Raw genomic sequence first — 21377 nt, 5'->3', positions numbered from 1 at the left:
AGCGTTTAGTATGTGAGAAACAGGTCAACGATACAGCTCAGAATATTATCTATAGTCCTTGAGGAGGAACTAAAGGTCTTTGATTTTGTTTTGTGGTTAAACTGTTATTATTTGATCTTGCTTGACTACTTTTTTGTTTCTGAATTTTCTTTTAAAAACTGATTTTTCTGATTTAAAATATGACCTCTTTGATTAAATATGACCTTTGGAACTTGGGGAAGGTCTAAGAGGCTAAAGCTTTTTTTTTTTTGCAAACAAGAGGCAAGGGACTCTGTTTCAGGAGGCCCAATGGAACAGAATTTTGCTGTTGTTCAGTTGTTCAGTTGTGTCTGACTCTTTGCAACCCCATGAACTGCAGCACACCAGGCTTCCCTGTCCTTTACCATCTCCCAGAGCTTGCTCAAACTCATGTTCACTGAGTCAGTGATGCCATCCAACCATCTCACCTTCTGTCATCACCTTCTCACTCTTGGCTTCAATCTTTCTCAGCATCAGGGTCTTTTCCAGTGAGTCAGTTCTTCGTATCAGGTGGCCAAAGTATTGGAGTTTCAGCTTTAGCATCAGTTGTTCCAATGAATATTCAGGCATGATTTCCTTTTGAATGGGCTGGTTGGATCTCCTGCTGTCCAAGGGGTACTTTCAAGAGTCTTCTCCAACACCATTTGGAGAATGGAACAGAATAGAGAGCCCAGAAATAAACCCAAGGTAATATGGTCCACAAATCTTTGATAAGGGAACCCAGGATATACAATGGAGAAAGGATACTCTTTTCAATAATGGTATTGGCAAAACTGGAGAACCACATGAGAAACAGTGAAGCCGGACCCTTATCTTATCAGTTCATTTCAGTCACTCAGTCGTGTCTGACTCTTAGTGACCCCATGGACTGCAGCACGCCAGCCTTCCCTGCCCATTACCAGCTCCTAGAGCTTGCTCAGACTCATGTCCACCAAGTTGGTGATGCCATTCAACCATCTTATAACATACACAAAAATAAAAATAGAAATGTATTTCTCTCCTGGTTTAGAAGACCTGTATTATCATCATGAATAATGATGTTTCTAGATCTATTTATACATGTATCAAGAATCTAGTTGTGTGAGTTAGAAGGAAAACATTTTGAGTTCCATTTAGATTGTCTCTATGGCTATCCTGCTAAGTCCATTTTATTCATAATTAATATCCTAGAAAAATCCACATAATTAAATCAATTGTTTTATGACAAACATCCTTGAATTATTTAGAGTTGTTTTATTTGTCACTTTCTTTTACACTTAGGAGCATTATAGCTAAATAATAAATAGTATCTATAATCATAACAAAGTGAAGCTTCCATAAAAGGCTTGAGTACTGAGTATACTATCATTTTTGTTATGAGAAAGAAATTGCAGTGGCTCTGCATCATGTGCCTCATGTGAACAATACAAATGTACCAATATTTTCAGTCACATAACAATAATTCTACACTGTAACTCCAAAATTTTATCCTGCTGAGAAAACTATTTAAAATATGAAGTAATGATTATTAGCAATCTCAAAGTGTTTATGAAAAGAGGCGAATACTAATTTTGTAAAATGCATCACCAGATCTTTGGGGTTGCTTTCCTGCTAATAATTTACAAATGCTATAGACTATTTTATTTTTAAACTACATTTTCCAATATTGCCGGCTTCTATGTTAGACTAACATTATGTTAGAGACTAATTTATAGTTTGCTTTTGGCACCGTTTCCTCAGTCTGCTGTGTTGGAAAAAACATGGACTTTGAAGTCATATTGTTTTGGGTCTGAAGTCTGTCACCTGGGCTGTGTGGGATGCTTGAGAATATAGCATCTCAGATTTAGTTTCTTTATGTGTAAAATGGAGATAATAATACACATTTTACAAGGTTCCTGTAAGGATTGAATGAGGTAATAAGTATGTGAAAAGAGCTAGCACAGTCATATAGAGTAGATTAATGGATAAGTGTTAGCTGTTTCAATCTCCATCTTTTCTAGATACATTAGCCAGATCCTACAAACTTCTCAGTCATCTTTTTCCAAGTCCATCCTTTGTAATATCTTTCCCTATTGAATAAATTAGGCTTATTTAAGACTTGACTCGCAGTTCTATTCTTTCTGACACCAAGTAAGAGGTGTGTTTTCTAACACCAGTTCTCTGATTCTCTGACATCATCTAGGTATCTAAAAATCAGTTCACTTCTGACACTAACTGCCTGGCCTTAGTGTAGAGCCTACAAGCTAAAAGGGTCAGTGCCACAAAACTGCTTCCACTTTAGACACCAATCACAATTTCCAGTTGTCATCCTAACAAACCAACTATAAATTTGGGAGTTCCCATGACTTGGCAGTTCCTCCTGTTTGATAATTTTGATAATTTGCTAAAATAACTCACAGAACTTGGGAAAACACTTTTTCTTAAGCTTCCTCATTTATTATAAAGGATACAGCTCAGAAAACCTATGAAAGAAAAGCTATGACCAACCTAGACAGCATATTAAAGAGCAGAGACATTACTTTGCCAACAAAGGTCCATCTAGTCAAAGTTATGGTTTTTCCAGTAGACATGTACGGATGTGAGAGTTGGACTATAAAGAAAACTGAGTGCTGAAGAATTGATGCTTTTGAACTGTGGTGTTGAGAAGACTCTTGAGAGTCCCTTGGACTGCAAGGAGATCAAACCAGTGAATCCTAAAGGAAATCAGTCCTGAATATTCATTGGAAGGACTGATGCTGAAGCTGAAACTCCAATACTTTGGCCACCTGTGGGAAGAACTGACTCATTGGGAAAGACCCTGATGTTGGGAAAGATTGAAGGTGGGAGGAGAGGGGATGACAGAGGATGAGATGGTTGGATGGCATCACCGATGCAATGAACATGAGTTTGAGTAAACTCTGGGAGTTGGTGATGGACAGGGAAGCCTGGCATGCTGCAGTCCATGGGGTTGCAAGAGTCAAACACAACAGTGACTGAACAGCAACAACAATGTTAAGGAAACTGAACTTTGAAAAGGTGAATGAAAGTAACCTGTTTATGGCCATTGAGAGACGCAAAACATATTTGAACCTAGGCTAATTTACCTTTAAGACAGCCATTTAGATCTGACCATGTGATACACTGAAGCATTATGTTACTATACAGATATATGTTCAAAATACCTGTATTCTATTTTTATCAAACATGCCCAAACTTATAAGATTCTTAGATAATGTTGGGTGAGAGATGATATAATAAGATATTTTTAAAAATGAATAAAAATGACTCCTATTAACATAGAATTTATAGTATCAGTGTAAAGATAATATTGTAATATAGGTAAGTATACACAATTTAATATAATCAATGTGCAAGTTCTTAGAAGACAATAACTAATTGCTGTAAATTGATGGGCTATATATCTATATAAAATCTTTGTTCTTCATTTCTGGAACAAACTTCCTACAAGTTTTAGAATTTCCTGAGTGAAAGGATCACCCTTTATTACTTATAACAGGCTCTTTTCCAACCATCCTGAATTCATGCTAGTAAGGTGAATCTTGGCTGATCCCTAGATATCTTCAGGATGTGAGCTGATCTCCAGAAAGACCACGCCATTGTTGGAAGATTGGAACTTTTAGTCCCACTCCTTGACTTTCAGGGAGAAAAGACAGATAAGAGATCCAAAGCAGTGCTCAAACACCAGTGCAATTAATTTAATCTTTTTTTTTTTGGTCACTAATCAATAATTTTTGTCACTAGATATAAAATTAGGTGGGTTTCCCAGGTGGCACTAGTTGTAAAGAACCTGCCTGCCAATGCAGGAGGTATAAGAGATATGAGTTTGATCCCTGGGTCAGGAAAATCCCCTGGAGGAAGTCATGGGTAACCCACTCCAGTATTCTTGCCTAGGGAATTTCAAGGACAGAGAAGCCTAGCGGGTTATAGTCCACAGGTCAGAAAAGAGTTGGACATGACTGAAGTGACTGAGCATGCAAATATAATACTAGGTACTCGATGGATTCAGGGGGGTGATGCAATGACTGGGAACTTGTAAGTTTCTTTATAATAAAGGTAACACAAGACACAAATACAATGGATGATAACATTGTATTACTCAGAGTAGAAGAGATACTTCACTTACTATTGACCAAGGGTAGACTTTCTGAAGGTAAAAAAATCTAAAACATGAGACTTAGAAAAAATAAAAGAAAGAGTAAAAGGAAAGAATAAAGAAAAGAACAAATTAGGAAGAAAGAACAACATCAGAGGTTTGTTGTCCAGAAGGGTTTGTCATACAGAAGCAGGAAGAAAACCTTTATTTCTGAAGCACAATGTTCAAGATGAGAATAGTTGGGTATATGGCCAGACCCAGATATTGTAGGACCTGGTAGACCTGGTTAACAGGCAAGGGTGAGTCAATAAAGTGTTCTAAGGTCAAAAGAAGAAGCGTGTTGGCCTACATGGCAAATAAAAGAGGAAAAAGTGGAAGCAGAGATATATTTTATTTTTGGGGGCTCTAAAATCACTGCAGATGGTGACAGCAGCCATGAAATGGCTTTTAAGACACTTGCACCTTGAAAGGAAAGCTATGACAAACATAGATGGTATATTAAAAAGCAGAGACATCACTTTGCTGACAAAGGTTCATATTGTCAAAACTATGGTTTTTCCAGTAGTCATGTATGGATGTGAGAGTTGGACCAGTAAAGATGTGGGCCAAAAAATCGATGCTTTGAAATTGTGGTGCTAGAGAAGACTTCTGAGAATTCCTTGTATAGTAAGGAGCTCAAATCAGTCAACTCAAACGAAATCAGCCCTAAATATTCACCTGCTAAATATTCATTGGAAGGACTGACACTGAAGCTGATGCTCCAATACTTTGGCCTCTTAATGGGAAGAGCTGACTCATTGGAAAAGACCCTGATGCTGGGAAAGATTGAAGGCAAAAGGAGAAGAGGGTCGCAGAGGATGAGATGGTCAGATAACAACTCCTAATCAATGGACATGAATTTGAGCAAACTCTGGGGGATAGTGGAAGCCAGAGGAGACTGACAAGTTGCAGTCCATGGGGTCACAAAGAGTGTCACATGACTTAGTCACTGAACAACAAGATATTGATGCTAAGAGGTGCCTGTGGACATGGATCTCTAGAGGAGGAAGCCATCATCTTTGGCATGAAATATTCTAATAAATATTTTTAAAGGACAATGAGTAGCACAGAGTTAAAATTAACAAAGAATACACAGAAACAAGATGCCCTGAGAGAAAGTTAAGAGAAAATCTCTCTCAACATTGTAATTAGAAATTTCAGACAGTTTAAAATAATTACTTTGTTTAAAGAAATAAAAGGCAAGTCTTACTACCTTTGCAGGTAATGAAAATGTATTAAAACATTGATATAAAAGTATAGCAAAGAACTACACATAACATTTATAAATGAAAACTGATAATTAATTAATTATTAATAACCAATGTAATTACATGATGGATGAGTTTAGCCAATTAAGCAGAGCTGAAGAAAAAATTAGTGACTGAATTAGCTCAGAGAATTTATTCATAATGCAATGCAGAAACCTCGAATGGAGTATTTGGAATAGAGATTGAGAGACATGGAAGACAGAATAAAAATGATCTTCAAGTGAGAGTAAAAAGAGAAACATACAAGGGTTATTTGAAGAGCTTACGAGGAGAATTTTCCAAAACTTTCCTAGATGAAAGACATCAAATATAAATCAAGAGATTTAAGAAGCCTAACATATCCAAACTAAACATAGAAGGGAGCCTATATCTAGAAACATTTTATTGAAGCTGTAGAACATCAAAAGCAAAAAAGATTTTGAAAGTAGCTGGAGGAAAAAGAAGGCATTCATTTCACTTCATTTCATTCATTTCAAAGTGTGAGACTTTGAGCTTACTTCTCTACAGCAATAATGGCCTTCTGAAGACAGTGGAATTATATCCTAATGTGCTGAAAGAAAATAACTGCCAACATGTAATCCTATATACAAGGAAAATGTCTTTTAAGAATGAAATTAAAAATATACTTTTAGAAAATAAAGATCAGAAAGTTCACTAAAGATAATTCTATATGATACACTGTAGGCTAAACTAAAGTGATCATAGATTTGGAAGGTCTATAATGAAAGAAGGAATTAAGGGCAAATAAGTCTTCCCTGATAGCTCAGTTGGTAAAGAATCCGCCTACAGTGCAGGAGACCCCGGTTGGATTCCTGGGCCGGGAAGATCCCCTGGAGGGATGGACTACCCACTCAAGTATTCCTGGACTTCCCTTGTGGCTCAGCTGATAAAGAATCCACCTGCTTTAGGAGACCTGGGTTCTATCCTTGGGTTGGTAAGATCCCCTGGAGAAGGGAAAGACTGCCCACTGCAGTATTCTGGCCTGGAGAATTCCGTGGACTCTATAGTCCATGGGGTCGCAAAGAGTTGGACAGACTGAGTGACTTTCACTTATTTTATCTTACTATAAGCTAGCGTATATGTGGGTAATTTAAAAAATAGTACAGGTTTAATGTTATGATAATATTCAATAGATGTAAAATCAAGACTCAGTATTATATGTCAGAATAGGATTTAAAGGAGCAACATGTCCTAAGATTCTTATTTTAAGAGTATGGTAAAGATATTAATTGATATTTTTAGATAACTTAAGTATGTATGTTGCATGCTTTAAGACAATCACCAAAATAATAGAAACTGTTAAAGTCCCAAAGAATATCAGGAAAAGGGTTACAGTAATGATATAGTCCATTAATATAAAAAAGACAAAGAAAGGACACACAAAAAAGAGAAAGTATGAAATGAAAAGGAACACTTATACCCAAATATATCAATATATAAAATGAATAAAGTGAAATAGTCTGGGTAAAATAAAAATATTGTCAGAATTTTTTGGGAAAAAACAATAGACTATAACCATGTGCTGTTTAAAAGAAGCGCTTGATTTTTGCTGCCTGCACATCGAGTAAGAGACTGAAAGTCCCAGACGCTATCGCCCTACCCTTCTGTCTGTTGCTCAGAGCCTGCCTGACCCACTGCCGCTATGGGCGGTGGGGGGATCTGGTGTACCAGGCGGAGCTGGCCCCGCAGGCTGAGAGGTAGGACGAACTGGTGGAACCCGAGAAGAAAGAAGCAGGGTTGGATATGGAGGTGACAACTGAATAAAGAAATCTCTCCTCTGTTGCATGTGAAAATGCGACTGGAGCTAAGAGAGCTTCCTGGAGAATAATCAGCAACACTGAACAAAAAGAAGGAAACAAGGGAGGTGAAGACAAACTCAAAATGATTAGGGAATATCGGCAAATGGGCTAAATGAATCTGTTGTGACCTTCTGGATGTACTGGACAAACCCCTCCTTCCAGCAACTAACACTGGCAAGTCCAAGATTTCCTATTATAAAATGAAAGGGGACTACCACAGGCATCTGGCTGAATTTGCCACAGGAAATGAGAAGAAGGAGGCTATGGAGAACAGCCTAGTGGCTTTAAAGCTGCTAGTGATATTGCAGTAACAGAACTTCCACCGACATATCCCATTTGCTTAGGTCTTGCTCTCAATTTCTCTGTATTCTACTATGAAATTCTTAACTCCCTCAAACTGTGCCTGCAGGTTGGCAAAAGCAGCTTTTGATGATGCAGTTGCAGAACTGGATAGGCTGAGTGAATAAAACTAGAAAAACTACATTTACCATGCAATTATTATGTGATAATCTGGCACTGTGGACTTCAGGCATCAGGGTGATGGTGGAAAGCAGAATAAAGAAGTGCTGCAGGATGTGTAAGATGAAAACCAGTGAGACATAAAAGGCAACAAGAGAAACCACCTCTGAACACTCCACACTCCCCATCCCACCCCTCTTGGAAATCCACCAATGGTCACTGAGAACCACCAAATCTGACTTTTTATCTTTAGTCTCAGAATTTAGGTTCCTGCCCTATTTGGTTTGTTGTTGTTTTTAAACGATTTTTGAAAGTTCTTACAGGCAGGAGTGAATTTCTGTGGATTTCACCGGCCCCAGGCGTTAGGTTCTTTAAAACTCTAACAAGACTGCATATGGGCCTTTTCAGCACTGCTGTATTGTCTCCTGCCAGATATGGCAACAGTGCCATTAGAAATGAAAGTTACATTTGAAAACCATTAGACTTTCGGGTGATGCAAGCATGTAAGAGACAGGTGAGTCACACTGTAGAGATGTGTGTGGTATCATATTCCCTTTTTCTGATCATCCAAGTTGAACTTTATGCCAGTGTTTAAAATTAATTGGATATTAGCTGGAGGTAATTAAAGGTTGTTTGGGGGGGACTGTTGTAATGGTTTTGCTATAAAAAAGGGTTTCAAACTCTGCTGAAATATTGCTGAAAAGCATGGTTCTAGTAACAGGTCAGCAATCCGTGGCTGCTCATTCTTGCCTATTTTTACTCTCCCTCCGAAGCAAGTTATCATTAAAGGTAGTATGGAAAAGCCTGCATCCATGTTCAGTTCTTTGTTTCTTCTCCTACCCTCTTCCCCCTGCACCCCACCGCCCCCCCTTTGCTAACTCAACCTCTTGTTCAATATGGTTAACGTGTAGCTAATTTGTACTACTAGATATATATATATGACTGGAGCCACAAATACAGAATTTGTATTGTTCTTACTGATACATGGCAAGGATTAATATTAAACTTAAAACAAACCTGAATTTAAATGCCAAACATTATTGCTACAGGAAACCTTGGTTCAATCCCTGGGTCTGAAAGATCCCCTGAAGGAGGAAATGGTAACCTGTTGCAGTATTCTTGCTGGGAAAATCCCATGAACAGAGGATCCTGGCAGATTATAGCCCATTATCTTGCAAAGAGTCAGACATGACTGAGAGACTAAGCACAAACACACACACCTGCAAATGCTATTTTAAGGCGATGAATCCTATTCACTGCCCACACTCAGGAATTATGTTTCCCTACCCAAGCTATGCAGATGACACCATCCTTATGGCAGAAAGTGAAGAAGAACTAAAGAGCCTCTTGATGAAAGTGAAAGAGGAGAGGGAAAAGTTGGCTTAAAGCTCAACGTTCAGAAAACTAAGATCATGGCATCTGGTCCCATCACTTCATGGGAAATAGATGAGGAAACAGTGGAAACAGTGTCAGAATTTATTTTTTGGGGCTCCAAAATCACTGCAGATGGTGATTGCAGCCATGAAATTAAAAGACGCTTACTCCTTGGAAGGAAGGTTATGGCCAACCTAGATAGCATATTTAAAAGCAGAGACATTACTTTGCCAACAAAAGTCCGTCTAGTCAAGGCTATGGTTTTTCCAGTGGTCATGTATGGATATGAGAGTTGGACGGTGAAGAAAGCTGAGCGCCGAAGAATTGATGCTTTTGAACTGTGGTGTTGGAGAAGACTCTTGAGAGTCCCTTGGACTGCAGGGAGATCCAACCAGTCCATCCTAAAGGAGATCAGTCCTGGATATTCATTGGAAGGACTGATGTTGAAGCTGAAACTCCAATACTTTGGCCACCTCATGCAAAGAGTTGGTTCATTGGAAAAGACCCTAATGCTGGGAAGGATTGTGGGCAAGAGGAGAAGGGGACGACAGAGGATGAGATGGTTGGATGGCATCACTGACTCGATGGACATGGGTTTGGGTAAACTCTGGGAGTTGGTGATGGACAGGGAGGCCTGGCATGCTGCTATTCATGGGATCTCAAAGAGTCGGACACGACTGAGCGACTGAAATGAACTGAACTGAACTGAACCCAAGCCTAAATATGTTCTCCACCTACTTGATAATAGCCTTTTCCTTTTGCTAGATGTATTCTTGAAAATAGCTTCTCACAGTAAGAGTAACCACTGGCTTATTGCGAATCAAGCGTTTTATCTGTTCTAATATCTCTTTCTACAGATCCTCCTGCTGTGGAACCAGCATTTCTGGAAATCCGGCAAGGACAAGACCGAAGTGTCACTATGAGCTGCAGGGTCCTAAGAGCCTATCCAATACGGGTGCTGACCTATGAGTGGCGCTTGGGCAACAAATTATTGCGGACGGGTCAGTTTGACTCTCAAGAATACACAGAATACCCAGTGAAGAGTCTTTCCAATGAAAACTATGGGGTTTATAATTGTAGCATCATAAATGAAGCTGGAGCAGGGAGATGCAGCTTTCTTGTTACAGGTAAGGTGCTGAATATTTTGCCTTTGTTTTTTTTAGATCATGGGAGCTTAGGCTCTTGTCAGTGTAAGAATGAAAGCATTTTGCAAATCCACGGAGCATATTATGAACAGCTTGCCTGTTCTATTTAGAATGTCTACTCATTTATTTTCAAGGCAAGTCTATTTTAGTAGTTAAGATAGTTTATGTGCCTATAAAATTAGACAGAAGCTTATGTGAATTCGAATAGATTTGGTGATGAGGTTGGTTATTTTGAGTATCACAGTAATAAAGTGACAAATCTTAACCAGCTTTTTTTTTAGATCAAATTGCAAATATTAATACATATTTTTCTTGAAGTCTAAAAGCTCTTGCAATCCATTATCTGTGCTGGTTTTAGTAAAGAGTGCTTTCTTTTTCTTGTTTATTGATTAACTCAATGTGTGGTGAATGTCCATTTTGTCATTGGCTTACTATAGGATCACAGATATTCAAAGGGAAATCAATATAGTTGTATCTGGTATATAATGAATTGAGAGAATTACCACTTTTGATGTCATTATATTTTACTGTATTTAAAGAGATATTAAATCTGTGTTAAATTGTATATATTTATTTAAATTATTTTTGTAATCTAAAGTAAATCTCTGTTATTTTTGAGCTAGGATTTAGGCATATCTTAAAAGAATATACTCCTTTTCATTATTATTTTGTTCTAGATAAAGTTTGTTGTAACAGTTATCGTGTTTATGCTACTAAAAGAAGAAACTGGACGTTATATGTTATCTGTGAAGCAATCACAAAAATTATGATTAAAATGTTTCAGACAATTAAATCTTGTTCATTGGTAATATAAATTCTTATTAATAAGTTCTTACTCATAATAGAATTCTCTAATGTGGATTGACTTGGGACATTTAACTCCCTGAAATGGGATATTAGGTATTAATAGATAAAATATAATTGACTAACCTAAGACTATGAAGACATCCTCTCCACTGGATCTTACCACCTCTTGGTTTTGCAATCTCTTTTATTAATGTTCAGTTGAACCTAAGGCTTTTCTACTGTAATTCTTCAAGTGAACTGTTAAAATAAAAAAATCCCTAGGACTGATACTTACATGATGATCTAATTTTTATCCCTAGGAATATTTAAAAGGGTAAGAGAATGTAATGTATTACTCTAGGGGGTAATTTAAATGGCATGATATACTTTCATCCCTTATTTATCTATTCCAAAGAAATAAGAATCTTTCAAAAGCAATTATTTTTCACATATTGGTACAAATGGAGCACTTTACTTTCTTTCATTATCCCTCCAAGATAAAAATGCTCCATAAAATTAACTAAACTCCTTTCTCCAATCCTTTTGGCTTTATACACATTCTGATTTTCTTTGGTGACACTGTTTTCTAACTTGGACTATATTAGACTATGCCCTTCTGTGAGATTTTCATTTGTTCTTTATTATATGATCCAAATCCTATTTCTTAAGGTAGAAGACAAGCTGAGACTGGAAGAAACACTAGCTCCATTCTCCCATCCCAGATTCATGGGGTGCAATAAGTAGATTTCAATAGCTGCAGAAAGGAATAAACCTGTTGTGGATTGCTCCATGGAGGGAGAGAAAATAACCCCAGGCATTAATTTGTTTCCAGTGAGCATTTTTCAGTCTTCAGGTCAGCTTCATTTTTTTCAAGATCTCCACATAAAATCTAACAAAGTTTTGAAGAAGAGAAAAGGAAATGATTGAATCCCAAATACAGTGTAATTCCAGAAAATACATAAAGAAATTAATGCATCCATAGAATTTCAGACATCTGGAAGAAACTTTGAAAGGCCATTTACTTTTTCTACTAAAACATAGCATAATTAAAATTAGTAGTAATTCCCCACAATTCAAAACTCTTTGAAGCTATGCAGAAGAGAACTAAGAAATATAATATATGCAAGGCTGCATATATTCATTATGCGTATGTTCTTTACCCAAAAAACCGATCATTGAAGACAATTCTTTTTCCTTCCTTGAGGCCCAGATTAAGAAACATTTAAAATTTTATCATTAGAACTACTTTACCAAATTTAAGAACACACTTCCACTTGCTTGTCATGAATATCATGTAGTCACCTGAAAGTGGATTTGATCTGACTGTACATCAAAATGTATAGAACTGAACACAAAGGCAATGGCAGCCGCATGTCTATATTTATTTTAGCTCCTGGGAAAGCTCAAAAGTTCAGGCCTGTTGTCTTCATACATATCATGAGTATGTGATGTGTGTCAGTGTTCGGTGGCAGGAGAGGAGGGTTTTGTTTACTGAGAAGTCAGACGGGGTGTGAGAATATTTTCCTGGAAAGGAAAACAAGAAAGTAAGCAAAGGTATTTTAGGAAGAGTGACCAGCCTAGCTTGTAATCCATGGTCCATGTTAGAAGATATTAACTATAATATTACAAAGTACTGTGTAGTTCATTTATTTTATTTTCTAGTATTGTTATAGTGAAGCTAAGCCTGGTTTTTGTTTGTTTGTTTTTGTGGTTTTAAGCCTTTGTGATCTATAACAATAACCCAAACACTATTTTAAATGTGACATTTTAATTTATTAGAATAAATCCACTTTTAAATGTGAAATTCCAAGTATATATGTATAAATACATAGGCATAAGCATTTTTATATTAATAAATAGTTCTGTACTATTCAGCATGTCACTCCACTGGAGCATGAATTTCACTTTCTCACAGGTCCAAATGCTCCAAATTAACATTTGGAAAAAATATTTTTAAATACTCCAAAATGTGTAGGCACATTCATTATATTATAGATATGAGTGAATAACATGCTAGGTTAGATCCTGGCACACAGCTTGATCCAGAAAAGGAAACCAGGAAATCTGGGATGATAGAACAGATAAAGGGATGGCCAAGATGAATGATTAGATGGAAGGACTCTTACTGCAAATCATTTCTTTATTAGGAAAAAATGAGGATAAAAGGATAGTTCAAGGTGAAAATACGTAGTGGGCTGAATAGTGTCCTGTGTGTGTGCTCAGTTGCTTCAGTCATATCGGACTCTGCGACCAATGGACTGTAGCCCACCCGGCTCCTCTATCTGTGGGATTCTCCAGGCAAGAATACTACAGTGGGTTAACACGCCTTCCTCCATGAGATCTTCCTGACCCAGGAATCGAACCCCTGTCTCTTGTGTCTCCTGCATTGCCAGACGGGTTCTTTACCACTAGTGCCACCTAGGGAGCCCAAATATAGTGTCTCTCAAGAAGGTAAATCTATGTCCTAATCCCCAAAACCTGTGAACATCACTTTACATGGCAATGCATGATTAATTTAAGGATTTTGAGACAAGCAGCTTTTCCTGGATGGTTGATATGGGCCTTAAATGCAATAATGTGTACCTTATAAGTAAGGCAGAGGGAATTTTGAGAGAGGAGAAGGCAATGTGAGTACAGAGGCAGGGATGCAGTTAAACCAGTGTTTTGATAAACTTCTTTCTTTAAAATGCTTCAAGTTAAATAGAACTGCTTTGCCAGATATCCTCAACTCTGATACCCTACTCAGGCTAAACCCCTGTACAATAGGCATAGCAACTTCTCACAGCTCAGAAAAGTTATAAACAGTGGTTACTTTTACCTCCTAAAGAGCTAACTGAAACAAGGCTATAACTGCTAGAGGTAAAGCCTGGGAGGAAAAGCACCTTGGGAGGTTGCATCGCCCCTGCATCTGTCACTGATGTTGGTTTAAGCTATACATTGGTAAAGACCCCTAGGGATGCTTCAAGATTGAAATGTTATGCCCATTATATAATAAAGTGGAGATAAGATGTCTGCAGCAGCTTGATTACATAGGATAACAGATGAGAGAGAATCTGTTGGCAGATTCTGCTGAAATGCCCAGGCTTAATGAAGATGCACTTTGACTTCCTTGAATATGAAAAACTAGGCTAACTGAATTAAAATGCATAGCAACCCACTCCAGTATTCTTGCCTGGGACATCCCATGGGAAAAGGAGACTGATAGGCTACAGTTCATGGGGTTGCAAAGAGTCGGACACAACTTAGTAACTAAACAATAATGACAGCAACTGATTTATAAAATTTTTAATTACCTATATCTTTTAAATTATTTAGTGATTGAGATGATAGTTCTAAACTATTCCATAAGCATATTTCCTTCCTCTTTGTTTCTGACAACATATATCTGTTGAAATTTTATGGATGTTAGTAAATTAAGACTTAAAAGCAAATTGGACAAGGAAATGAATCGAATTTTTCCATTTACTTCTTTTAATTAGTTACTTGAATAAAATGTGGAAGCTTTCATGTGACAGTATATATATGGGTACTTATTAAACTATATTTTAAATCAGTTAAAGTAAAAGCAGAATAACATGGTTGTCAATTATAGCCCAGGAGCAAAACAGAATGTCTTTATAACTTCCAGAAAGTATATATACACAGTTACATATGCTGAAACTTGTGAATCATGTAAGATTCAATCAATGAAGACAATTTTAAATTCTGTTAAATGAAAAATACTAAAACAGTGATGTCTTTTTCAACAGGTAACATTAGGTATACTATTAAAAATTTTTATTGCATAGCTGCAAATTATAAGTCAGCATGAAACAACCATTATTGTCCCTTTGCTAATGATATTTTTTTTCTTGCAATCTGACAAATATTTAAGTTATTTACTATGTACCTACTGACTGTCAGGTACTAGATTATACCAGAAGTAAAACAATAAATATCCTCTCCTCAAAATGTGTCCCCTGTCATGTATATTTCTGAGTCTTGTCATTTTTATATTTGCGTAGTACTTTGCAGCCCCCATTTTCTTTTTATCCCTATTGCTCCTGTTAGCCTTATATTCTCTTATCTAAGATATTATGTCCTCTATATATATTTTAACTGCTAGCTGAATTTTCAGCCTTTATCTCTTTCAATCTATTTTCTGTACTGCTGGGCTTTATTTTCCCAGAAAATGTATCTTATTCTTAGTGATAAATGTTCGTGGCTTATAGGTGAAATGCAAACTCATTTCCATGGATCTTTAAACCATTCATTAATATCCTTAAAAAAGTTTATCATCTCTCCTTCAATCCTATCAATTACTTTAAACTCCAGTCAAACTAGATTCTGCTGCCATCCGCTCAAGTACATCATTTCAGGACTGTGCCTGTGTTCACATGATACTTTATTCTCAAATACTAGCTGTTTGTGTATTCCTCTACTAGAGTTGTGATGACTTTTGTTTGTACCTTTACAAGGATTATATTGACCTTTGCTCTTCAACCAAATACAGAAGTGTAGGCTGTAATAATATATTGTTTTACAATTTACAAATAAATTATATATGCTAATATTTATTGAGTATCTGAAACTCCGAGTATGGCGTCACCAACTGAATGGACATGAATTTGAGCAAACTCCAGGAGATAGTAAAGGACAGAGGAGCCTGGCTGCTGCAGTCCTTGAGGTCACAAAGAGTCAGACTCAGAGACTGAACAATGAAACCATGATTTAAACAGAATAGAAGATTATTTCATTCAGGTTAAAACCTTGAAGTACTATTTCAGAAACTAATGTAATAGCTGTCTCACAAAGTCCTCAGGGGTCCAGGTTTCTTCCATCTTTCTACTCAACCATCATCGATAGATGGCACATCTCATACCCTTAATAGCTACTTAAGTAGCTACATCTTCTACTAGCATCTTCTAGCATGTAGAATATGCTTCTACATCTCAGCATATCCCCTCTTTTTTCCCCGCTCTTTTTAATGATCCTACCCAGTAGTGTTGTTTTTTTTTTAATATATTTATCTTTTCTGCTTACATCTAATTGTTCAGTTGCTCAGTCGTGTCTGACTCTTTGTGACCCATTGACTGTAGCCCACCAGGCTCCTCTGTCCATGGGATTCTCCAGGCAAGAATACTGGAATGGATTGCCATTTTCTTTTCCATTGGATCTCATTGGAGGCAACTTAAGCATAGTGTGGTAACTGCTATAAAAACTGTGGGTATAGATTTTATTCTAGAAAGATTAGGTAACACACACACACACACACACATATATATATATATATATATATATACACACACACACACATATATATATGATATATATATATGTATTTTAAATTGCCTTTATTGAAACTATTTCATGAAATAAAATTGAGCTTGACAAGGAAACTTTAGGATCTCTGGTTTTATCTCTGTAATACTTAACACCATCATTGATCATCAGAATCATCTCTCAGGGGCCATGGCCATTCAGGTTTAGAATATTTTTTTAATTTGCTTAATACAGATTCTTGAGTTTTTAAGCTCTGGGAAATGGTGAAGGACAGAGAAGTCTGGCGTGCTGCAGTCCACTGGGTCTCAAAGAATCGGACATGACTGAGCAACTGAACAAAAGAGTTTTTACTGGTAAACAATGTAATTGAGGATACCATGTTAGTTAATTATTACAGTATAACAAATTACTACAAACTTAACATCTTTAAACAGCATACATTTATTATCTCAAAAATTTCTGTGGGTCAAGAGTACAGGCATGGCTTAGCTAGATCCTGTCTTCTGGATCTCACAAGACTGCAATCAGAATGTTTGTGAAATTTTCTCATCTGGAGGCTCAACTCATGTAAGATGTTGAATCACTTCCAGACTTATTAAGGTTAGTAAAAGGTTTAATGTTCTAAAGGTTGCGTGGTAGAAGGCCCTAGGATTTTGCTGGTTGTTGAGTGAAGACCACTCTTATGTATTAGAAGATTTCTGCAGGTCCTAGAGGTCACCTGTAATTCTTTGTCATGCGGGCTTTTCCAGCATGGCTACTTCACTTACCAAGCTGTGAAGAATCTCTAGCTCTAGTCTGTTAAGATGGAATCTTAAATGTTTTCCTACGTGCTCAGTCATGTAGAGCACAGCTCTTTGTGACCCTAGGACTGTAACCTGCCAGGCTTCTCTGTCCACGGGATTTCCAGACAAGGATACAGTAGTGGGTTACCATTTCCTCCTCTCGGGGATCTTCCTGACCTAGGAGTCCAGGGATTGAACCCACGTCTCCTGTATCTCTTGATTGGCAGGTGAATTCTTTACCACTAAACCACCTGGGGAGCCCCAGAATCTTATATAACATAACCTAATTGCCAAAGGAACATCCCATCACAGTTATTTTCCACATTCAAAAGGAGCGAATTATATACAAAGGTATGAAAAACAGAGGTAGAAATCACTGGAGCCCTTAGGTTCAGTCTGCCACATAATATCAACTTTTCCGGCTGCTAGGAATACTTTAAAAACAACCTATTTATCAAACTGCTTTATCTATGGCAATATTTAAAGAAATCCCTCATAGATTATTCCCTTTCAATAAACATGGCAAATAGGGTTTTAGCAACAAAAATTTGCCTATGACTGCTGCTTTCACCTCTAATTTGAAAGTGTATATAGTGGAATTGTTCATCCGCTAATTTTCAATTGATATATTACAATATTCAGATTGACATTTTGGGATTACTGTTTTCTCCACATTCAGCACCAGAAGATCAGACAAATAAAAAATTAGATAGATCCTAAAGAACAAATAAAGCAAGAGTGAGACATTTCTTTGAAAGGAAGTGCATGCTATCACTCTGAATGTAAAGAAATCCAGAGTGAATGAGAACTGTAATGTGCCTAAGACAGGGTGTTGGATTATTCTAACATTATTTAGTTCTAAAGAATGAAAACGATGAAATAACAACCAAATCAAATTTGACTCCAAGTCAAAATGTTTATTCTTGCTTTCTAAAGTCAGATTGAGTTATATAGTAATGAGATAGAAAATATATTTTATTTTCTTGCAATGTATACATTTGTACTATTCAGCAGAATACTTGTTTATTATGTCTAAACATGAACAGCACAACACTATTGAAAAATCATTAGAACTACCAGAAGTAAGAGCAAATGAACCGATCAAAAGTATATTATAAAATTCCCTGTGATAACTCTAAGGGGCAAAAAACATCAATGTCAAATCAAATATTTTGGGGCTAGAATTGTGTTAAATTTATTAGAATTTACTTATGATGATAGCAGATAGACTAATGGATCCCAGTGTTTCAGTCAGTCTTATGAATTACAATTGTGTGAAAACTGTACAGCAGAAAATTCATTATATGTGGTAACAACTCAATGTATTCTATGTTGTATAAACTGATTCCACTAATATTCTTTTTATTCAAACAGTTCTGCTATGTGTGTAGAAGTGGCATCACCTTTCTATGATGGGTAAGCTAATAGAGGTTAAGGAAACCAAAAGTAAAATGTGTATCTTCTGACTGCAAATTCAAGCTCTTTTTGACATACTTCAGTGACTGTTTTATTAGTGACACTAAAGGAGTTGAATTTTTGGATAATTAAGCCAGATAAAATATAGGTCCTGTTGCTATTTAATTGTTCTAGTCATGTCCAACTCTATGCGACCCTATGGACTGTAGCCCACCAGGCTCCTCTGTCCTTGGAATTCTACAGACAAGAGTACTGGAGTGGGCTGCCATGCCCTCCTCTAGGGGAACTTCCCAACACAGGGATCAATCCCAAGTCTTCTGCATTGCAGGACATATTTTTTACCACTGAGCTTTTTACCACTTTTCACTTTCATGCATTGGAAAAAGAAATGGCAACCCACTCCAGTGTTCTTGCCTGGAGAATCCCAGGGACAGGGGAGCCTGGTGGGCTGCCGTCTATGGGGTCGCACAGAGTCGGACACAACTGAAGCGACTTAGCAGCAGCAGCAGTATTCTGCCATATATATGTATTGCACAGGAAACAAAACTCAATACTCTGTAATGACCTACATAGAAAATGGATCTCAAAATAAGTGGATATCTGTATGTGTATAATTGAGTCACTTTGCTGTACACCTGAAACTAACACAACATCATAAATCAGCTCTACTCCAGTAAATTTTTAAGTTATTGGTCTAAATAAACCAAGAAAAAAAAACAGGAGAAAACAAGCCAGAAACTGGATAAAAGGACTATTTAAAGTACATGTTTGCGACAAAAGGTTCTTATCCAGAGTATATAAATAATTCTTAAAACTGAATACAAACCATCCAATTAAACTTGGTAAGATACTTTAATATACATTGCACAAAGGAGCATACAATTAACTAACATTTGTATTAAAAGTGGTAAGCATCATTTGTTATCACAGAAATGAAATTTAAAACACAATGAGATAGCACTACGTACACATTATAATGACTGAAGTTAAAAAGACTAACAATAGCAACTGTAGGTGAGGATATTATAGTCACTGGAATTATCACACACTATTACCAGGGAGTGTAAAATGGGATTTCTCTCTTTAAAATAGCTTGTCAGTCTCTCACAAACTTAAATATGTACTGACCAAGTGATCCAGCAATTCCAGTCCAGATGATTACTCAACAGAAATGAAAGGTGGTTGTCTATACAGAGATTTATACTCAAACTTTAATAGCAGCTTTATTTGTCATAGTGTCTAACTAGAAACAACACAAATATCCATCAACAGCTGATTGGATAAACAACTTGTAATCTAATTTACTCATACAGCAGAATTTTAGTAATTCATAAAAACTGAGAGAAAAATTGATACACAATACATGAAAGAGTGGATTTCAGGAACAATATGTTGAATAAACACAACCAGACACAGAAAGCATGCTTTATGATCCATTTTTATGAACTTCATGAACAGACAAAACTAACTCTTAGTATTAGAAATTACATTCTTTGGGGCCGGAGAGTTCAGTTGATTGATTACAAAGGGGTAGGAGGCAACTTCAGCAGTGATGAAAATCCCCTGTATCTTGATTGGTGATTATATAGTAACATAAATCTCTAGACTCAATGAAATTTGCACTTAAAATGCGTGCATTTTGCTGTATGTAAATTATACTTCAATAAAGTATTACTGAAAAAAATGGACAGTATTTGACAAATAAGCTAGGGTTGGGAATAGAAGGTGTTTAATGTTATTATATATATACTTTTTCTAATCCATGTTGTGCTAATTCTTTAAAAAATGTAATTGCTCCTCAAGAATCCTGTGTGCCTTTTCCTTCCCCTAACCTCTAAATTACGTGTTTTTGGAGGAGACACTAAACTGGTTATCTACATAGTAGTTCCCCTTCCCAGGATAATCACTACTATCTTTGCCCAAATGTATATCCCTTACTTTAAGAGATAGTGACTGTGGCGTTAAGAATATTGAATGATCCAGTTTATTGGTAACAAAGGTCAAATATACAAAGTGAAATCAGAAAGATATGAAGCAGGTTTTCAAGAATTACCATTTTGTAAACGATACTGTCACTGCTGGGTAGAATAGAGGGAAGACAGAGATGTCAGCATAACAGGGCAGGACACAATATTCCAAAACTATTTCTCACAGCTTCCTCATATTATTTTGAGCAGGCATTAGATTCAGTTTGTAGAGGATAAGGAATAGTTTGAAATCACAAATAGCTTCCCCTGAGAGGAAAGAATCTTCATAATATTCTCTGACACCAGAAAAGAATTAAACAAAGAAGCCCAAATATAGAACTGAACGTGTTATGTATATGAATATTACATGTTTAGTATTCCTGTTTTAAGAGAATGTTTAACACTTAGTTCAGTTGGATTTTTTTCAGTAGGTAACGGGCAATAATAAAATCCATCTGTGAAAGAATCAAAGGACTTTTTAAATTCAGTGTAATCAAAGCCATCTCCCAACCCCTCACCCCTACCCCAAGTGTCTATTTAAGCACCTAGCCTTTGTCCATCACCCTGAAGGGATGATTAATGGATGCTCTTAAGTCGCTTCAGTCGTGTCCGACTCTGTGCGATCCCATTGACGGCAGCTCACCAGGCTCCGCCGTCCCTAGGATTCTCCAGGCAAGAATACTGGAGTGGGTTGCCATTTCCTTCTCCAGTGCATGAAAGGGAAAAGTGAAAGTGAAGTCGCTCAGTCGTGTGCAACTCTTAGCAACCCCATGGACTGTAGCCTACCAGGCTCCTCCATCCATGGGATTTTCCAGGCAAGAGTACTGGAGTGGGGTGCCATTGACTTCTCTGGATTAATGGATGAGGACAGTGCAAAACTTGTTCCAAAGACATGCCAAAAACAAGACTTAAGGTAATCAGGTGAGAATTTCCACAGATAATTGCCCTCAACCTGATTGTCTTTTCTCAAGGGATATTTTGTGACGTAGC

At 36.9% G+C, this 21377-nt stretch overlaps 1 protein-coding gene and 1 pseudogene across 1 annotated transcript in view; both read left to right on the top strand.

Moving 5' to 3' along the window:
• MDGA2 (MAM domain containing glycosylphosphatidylinositol anchor 2) overlaps positions 1-21377 on the top strand; it is an 862004-nt gene that overhangs the window by 734333 nt on the left and 106294 nt on the right. Inside the window, exon 9 of the mRNA XM_081511223.1 lies at positions 9887-10156. Within this exon, the coding sequence (XP_081367349.1) occupies positions 9887-10156 (270 nt within the window). The remainder of the gene's footprint in view (positions 1-9886; positions 10157-21377) is intronic.
• LOC145512438 (14-3-3 protein epsilon-like) lies at positions 6477-7777 on the top strand (annotated as a pseudogene).

This window comes from Giraffa tippelskirchi, chromosome 7 (genome assembly GCF_054371585.1).
Source record: "Giraffa tippelskirchi isolate mGirTip1 chromosome 7, T2T-mGirTip1v1.2.pri, whole genome shotgun sequence".
Taxonomy (NCBI): domain Eukaryota; kingdom Metazoa; phylum Chordata; class Mammalia; order Artiodactyla; family Giraffidae; genus Giraffa; species Giraffa tippelskirchi.
The sequence above is the reverse complement of the archived record's forward strand: the minus strand, read 5'-3'. Positions and strand labels throughout refer to the sequence as shown.